The sequence below is a fragment of the Sapajus apella genome, unplaced genomic scaffold, assembly GCF_009761245.1.
Source record: "Sapajus apella isolate SASKATOON/1434 unplaced genomic scaffold, GSC_monkey_1.0 scaffold5, whole genome shotgun sequence".
NCBI lineage: Eukaryota > Metazoa > Chordata > Mammalia > Primates > Cebidae > Sapajus > Sapajus apella.
The window spans coordinates 14,151,030-14,157,582 of NW_022436945.1; the positions used below are offsets into that span (position 1 = coordinate 14,151,030).

The 6,553-nt window shown below is 35.6% G+C and overlaps 1 protein-coding gene and 1 long non-coding RNA gene across 2 annotated transcripts in view; both read right to left on the bottom strand.

Annotated features, from left to right (window-relative positions):
- Positions 1-956: 956 nt before the first annotated feature.
- The window catches only part of DHX15 (DEAH-box helicase 15), a 56,103-nt gene continuing 50,506 nt past the window's right edge, over positions 957-6,553 (bottom strand). The window contains exons 12-14 of the mRNA XM_032273469.1: positions 5,227-5,417; positions 3,069-3,238; positions 957-1,528 (exon numbers count right to left, since the gene is read on the bottom strand). Of these exons, the coding sequence (XP_032129360.1) occupies positions 1,411-1,528; positions 3,069-3,238; positions 5,227-5,417 (479 nt within the window). The 3' untranslated portion in view covers positions 957-1,410. The remainder of the gene's footprint in view (positions 1,529-3,068; positions 3,239-5,226; positions 5,418-6,553) is intronic.
- Positions 6,375-6,553, bottom strand: part of LOC116547540 — a 3,360-nt gene continuing 3,181 nt past the window's right edge. The window contains exon 2 of the long non-coding RNA XR_004267085.1: positions 6,375-6,528. This is a non-coding gene — a long non-coding RNA (uncharacterized LOC116547540). The remainder of the gene's footprint in view (positions 6,529-6,553) is intronic.

Sequence of the window (6,553 nt, forward strand, 5' to 3'; positions counted from 1 at the left end):
CAGCCTTAAGTATTATTCTACCATGTAAATTATTCCATGGGAACTAAATGAGGCACTTGTACAAGGCACATTATCTTTTTCAAGCCACTAGGCATCATTCGGTAAAACCTATCTACACTAAGAAGTGTACCAGTAGTTTCAAAGAGTTAACTTGCCCAACTCTAAGTCACAAGCTAGAAAATGTTACCAAGTATATTTAAATGCCAGACACACACCTATATATTTCCTTTAACATTCAAAATCTTTTAAAGGGAGAAGGGGAAGAAGAGGGAAGGCCAGACATTAATGAGTACAGTATTTAGTCTCCACATGAAAATAATTGATTTATTAAAGAATTTTTTTATGGGCCACAAAAAAAAACACCTCAATTTTCATTCCAAAATGAAAGTGGACAAGTTTTCAACTTGTCTACTGTCTGTATAGAAAATGGAAAGTCAAATGTACATTTTAACATACTATACAAATTATTTCATATACTGCATAAAACTTCTATCACTAATAACTTTGTAAAACTGACTGAGATCTAAAATATGATTCCCTCTTACCTGATACTAATAAACATGTTTGAGAGGCTACAGTCCTAAAAATGCTTATCTAAGTATAATAAAAACACCTGACAAAAATGTAGTTAAGATGATAACTTATGAGCCTTATGAAAGGAACTCTATGAAAGACAGAGTCCTTTCCTTTCATTATTCTGTCTTTTGGGGTCCAATTTCAAATGATCACTACACACACTTTACCCCATTTAGATGGATCACATCCTGATTAACAAAGCACTAAGCCATGCTCTTAGAAATAATGCTTTAACAGCTACTTTTCCTAAGGAGTATTCCTTGTGGAAAGACACTAAATACGCAGTAATAGTATAATTATAATAATAAAAAATCTCCACACTTGAAAAGAAAAACAGCTATACTTAAGAGACCAGAACAAAGATACCAAAGGGCTTTGGCCAAAATTAGTATAAATAGACTTTATTGAAGTCAGTGCCTCTGTACTGAGACAGAAGATTGTGTCTACATAAGCACAAGTTGTAACATTTCACAACTTCTAAAAGGAATGTCAACAATTACAACGATCATGCATACCATGGTCGATAATCACATTTTAGAAGCATTTTCAACCATTTCTAAAGAAATGCTTATAACATTGTTATATATAGAACTACTTTCAATAAACTGCAAAACATTGATCGACTTTTCCAGTATGAGCTACAGTGTCAACACAAAAGGGAGGCATAAATGTTTAATTTATGAAATCAGAATGGAATATTTACTGTAAAGAAAAATTAAAAAGCTTTCAAATAAAGGCCATTATCGAACCAACGTGAAGAGCACAACTTGAACTTTTGAGTTCATTCATCTTTTAAAGCTGTCCTCTGAATAGCTTCAGTTCTAAGCACTGAATTCAGTACTGTGAATATTCCTTGGATTGAAGTTTGGCAATGATGCGGTCCAACTGTCTCTTTGCTTCACACTGTGGAAAATTGCTCATGTCATAATATTGAGGGGCAATTTTCACCAACCTGTTTAGAAAGGGGGGAAAATTACCAAATTAACATTTAATTAAAGTTCTGGAGTTGTTAACAGGATAGGCATTATTCATTAATATACAGAACCAAGGCAAATCTACGAATTCAAGTCTCATAAAAATACAAATTACTAATCCTTACAAACAGCACTTTTAGAAATGTGTTAAGTATTTTATTTAGTAAGATGTAAATTTTCCGATGTTGGACTTACTATAAACTTTTAAAAAAGAACCCTCAGGATACACTGATGTAAAGATAACATATAAAGTCACTGATTTCTTTACTCTGGCACACTATTTTAACTTGCCTCTCCAAGGATACAGTAATAAGACAGGTTCTGTGTAGAGAACATCATGGTATTCAAATGATTGGATCTTCTCATTTTCAATGTGTTTTCAATGCTTTAATAACTATAAATATAACTCTATACCCCCAAAATACACTTGACTGAAATCTTTATAAAGTTTAGCTGTGCAATTTTTTCTCAACAAAGCATTTAAGATAAAATGGTAATATCCTACACAGTTTGTTAAAAGTCCCAAATCTGTGTGAGAAAGCAGCTGTACAATATAAAAGCAGTGACAGCACCTAGAATAAGTGCCTTCAGTCCCACTACTCTTGGCCGACATTTCCCATCACAGGTTACAGAATAGATTCTGGCATAAATAAAACAAATTAAAAAACCATGTGGGGGTTACTTTACTTAAAACAATCCGTTCTGATTACATTTTGTAAAAGCTAATATGTTAAAACACAAAGAGTTATTATTTTTATGCCTGCACAGTTCCTAAAAACCAATATATAAATAATAAATAGTTGAGAGCTAATTGTAATGGGACAAATAAAATGTTTTTTAAAAAAGCTGACTTCTGCAAACAAGAAACAGTATTGACTTGACATAATCACAATAGCAAGAGAATGGCTCCAAAAAAACTCTACATTTTTTTTTAAAAAAAAACCTTTTTAAAAAATATTTTTAAGAGACAGGGTCTCACTCTGTCATCCAGCCTAGAATACTGATCACAGCTCACTGCAACTTTAAACTCCTGGGCTCAAGCAATCCTCCTGCCTCAGCCTCTCCAGTAGCTGGACTATAGGTGTGCAGCACCACCATGCCCAGCTAATTTTTGTACACATCAATATATATTTTTTAGAGATGAGGTCTTGCTAGATTGTACAGGCTGGTCTTGAGCTCCTGGCGTCAAGTGATCCTCCTACCCTGGCCTCCCCAAGTCCTGGGATTATAGGTATGAGCCACCATGCCTGGCCCCTAAAGAAACTTTTCATGCTCTTCAAATGTAACTTTACATTTGGCTTCAAATCCTGTCCATAAATATCAGCAATTCCACTGTCCACTTATCAAAAGGGTATGAAAGATTAACAAAACATCCAGTCAATTCCCTCATACCTACACACCGAATTATACATTCTTAACGAGTGAACACAAGGCCATGACTCTAGTCATGACCAGCAGTCAGGTTCCATTTTGAGTAAAATATTAACAAAAAACTATTAGAACAAAAGGTGTACTTACCATTCTGGCTTGATATCTGTACAAGTCCGGATATAATTCTTTGTTGTTAGAACAAACTCATTATAAAGCACCCATTCAGGCTTGTGGTCAAGAACAGTAGAGGGATGCAACTGAACCACCTGGTTATCTTTCACAGTTAAGTAATGCCCTGTTCGTTCCAAATGTGCCACCTGAAACCAAAATCAAGCATATCATTAATACAATGATTCTGATGTGCTAGTTGTAAAGCTACCTACATAATTAGGAAAGGCAGGCCTACCTTTTTACTTTTCATTCTATAGTTCTACTTATTTATCACTGCCTGATAAAAGCAGAAATAAACAAACTGCTGCCTGTGGGCCAAATCCAACTCATAGCCTCTATTTGTAAGGTGAATTCAAAATAATTTCTACATCTTTAAAAAATTAGAAAGAAAAAAAATCATATGAAAAACATTTCGTGAAGCATGAACAGCATGTAAAATTCACACTTCAGGGTCCAGAAGGAGAGTTTTATTAGAACACACGCATGCCCATTTGTCTACAGCTGCTATTATGCTCCAAGGGCAGGCAGTGTCAGGTAGTTTTGACAGGGATCTCATGGGTCCACAGAGCTCAACATTTACTATCTGATCTTTCCTGCCTTAGACCATCTATAGCAGGCTCTTCAGCACAGGGTGCCATCTATGAGTAGATAAACAATTACCAGAAAATGCATGTCTAAGGTAGAAAACTAAAGCTGGGTGCGGTGGCTCATGCCTGTAATACCAGCACTTTGGGAAGCTGAGGCAGGTGGATCACCTGAGGTCAGGAGTTCGAGACCAGCCTGGCCAACGTGGTGAAACCTCATCTCTACTAAAAATACAAAAATTAGCTGCGCTTGGTGGTGGGTGCCTGTAATCCCAGCTACTAGGCAGGCTGAGGCAGGAAAATCACCTGAACCTGGGAGATTCAGTGAGCTGAGATGAAGTCACTGCACTCCAGCCTGGGCAGCAGAGTGAGACCCTGCCTCCCCTACCTTACCGCACCCCCTTCCCCGCAAAAGAAAAGAACATGTCAAAAAAAGCTAGTACATATAAAATAAATACTAAGAATATAGTTAAGAGTTTTGAGAAAGAAATGTTCACGCCTATTACTCACCAAACTCTAATAAGCCTAAGGTAATATAAGATGCCACAATAAACATTCTTACTATTACTTAGATTCAAATACAGACATCTCATCAATCTTGATTTTTGACTCTGAAACTGAGTGTCTTTAGGCTCATATTCTAGCTACTGAGCCCATGTGGCCTTAAGGTAAGCCATCTCTTCCTTAACAGATATAGCCAAAGAGAGAATGAACAAACAGGAAAGAAACAGAAGAGACCTATCCCAAGTCAAATGATGAACTATTTGTTTTCAATTTTATCATCACAAAATTTTCTAGTGTTTTTCTCAAAGTTTCTCTTATCTTTTAAACACCTGAAAATAATTGTTTGCAATATCTACTTGACAACTTTTACTTCTGTTATTACAGCTGTTAATACGGCACACTTAAATAAAACCTTTTAAATTATGTTTCATCTTTATTGCTTAACTCAACAGACATTTTTGGTGTTTGCAGTATGTCAGGGTCTTGGTCATAACAATTATCAATTTTCACTCTGCTGAGGACTATAAATGAAATCCGCGTATTTGAATATTTGAATTTGAAGGTGCTTAGTTTCTAAAGACTAAAGCCAAATGTATGTACTTTTGGATCCTCTCAGACAATTCCTTCCTTTTAGTACTCTGTTATGACAGTGTATTTCCAATTAAGACCTAGATTCAAAGAAACTTTAATGCACTGATCAATATTCGCATTCCAGAAAAAACACGTGCCTAATGTCATCTGAAAGTAGCCAAAGTTTCCATTTTGTATAACAAAGGCTCTATTAATAAAATAATTCTAAAACAGATTCCTGTATAACTAGACTACTACCTTAGCCATTTAGTACATTAACTAGTTACTCATTAAATACTTAAAATTTCTTAGTATATTAATTCATTCAAAGAAACTAGATTTAACAACATTTAAGATTAATTTTTATGAGCATGCATAAACTCACTTTTGCTTTTGAGTGGATTTAAAGGACTGTAATAGAAATCAAACGGTGTCATGTGAATATTCAATTATTCATTCCTGTAGTATCTACATACCTGCATAAAATACCCAGTAACCAAAGCTTTTCTTATATTAATATAATAGTCCCTGCTTGTAAAGTCGGTACTTCGACGAGGCAAATTAAATCTGTCCATAATTCGAGATAGCTGCTGGCGTACATTGTCTGCGGACATCAGGGACCTGTAGTTAATGAAGTTGTCATAACACCACTGAACCGATTCATGATCTAAAAGGTGGAAGGCAGGGAGAAAAGAGGGGACCATGAATCATCCACACAGGAATATTTTCTATTCAAAAAAAAATTGTTAGAAGAATAAGCTAAATAAACCAGAAAGGAGATTTACCCACATTTTCTTTAAATGAACTGCAATATTACCAACTTTCTCAAAACTCTGTAGTGTGATTTAACATCAGAAACAGTAACAAGGCTTTTGGATTTGGATGTCAAAACAATGATTTTGAGTTAACTGTTGTTAGTGAATTATTTTGCCCATTAACAGCTACCTAGTTGTTTCCAAAAGGTGGTACATTAGATAAGGGAAGGCTGGGAGAATTTGGTAAAAGTCATGGCCTGTTCAGCCAGGAGTGGTGGCTCATGCCCGTATAATTCCAGCACTTTGGGAAGCTGACGCGGGTGGATCACCGGAGGTTGGGAGTTCAAGATCAGCCTGTCCAACATGGAGAAACCCTGTCTCTATTGAAAATACAAAATTAGCCAGGTGTAGTGGTGCATGCCTGTAATCCCAGCAACTTGGGAGGCTGCGGCAGGAGAATTGCTTGAACCCAGGAGGCAAAGGTTGTGGTGAGCTGAGATCGCACACTGCACTTCTGCCTGGGCAACAAGGGTGAAACTCCATCTCAAAAAAAAAAAAAAAAAAAGTCATGGCCTGTTCATTTTCAATGAAACTAAAGCTTTAGATTAAGATAACAAATACAAGTTATAAAAATGAACTTCAGACAACTGTTGTGTATTGTTCTTTATGTCTGAGCTAGAGCACCCCAAACCTAAAGAGGCCAAAGTTTCATTGTGACACATGCCTCTCAACAATTTATGAACAAGGTTTGAAACGAAGGAAGTTTACAAGGATGCCTGAAATCTCTACTCATGTTTAATAAACAAGACCTAAGTTTAAACACTTCAAGTAATTTCACTACATGTATTATCAAAAGGGTAGTATTTCTCCACTGATGAATCCCTGATAAGCTTCCAACTAGGATAGTGTTGCTCACTTAAAAGAACTTAACCTATAGTATCATGAAAAAAAAATTTTACAGTGACATCTTTTATGTACCAAAGAAAGTCACGGCAAACAACTGCATTATTTGTTTCAGAGGACCTTTTTTTTTTTTTTTTTTTTTTTT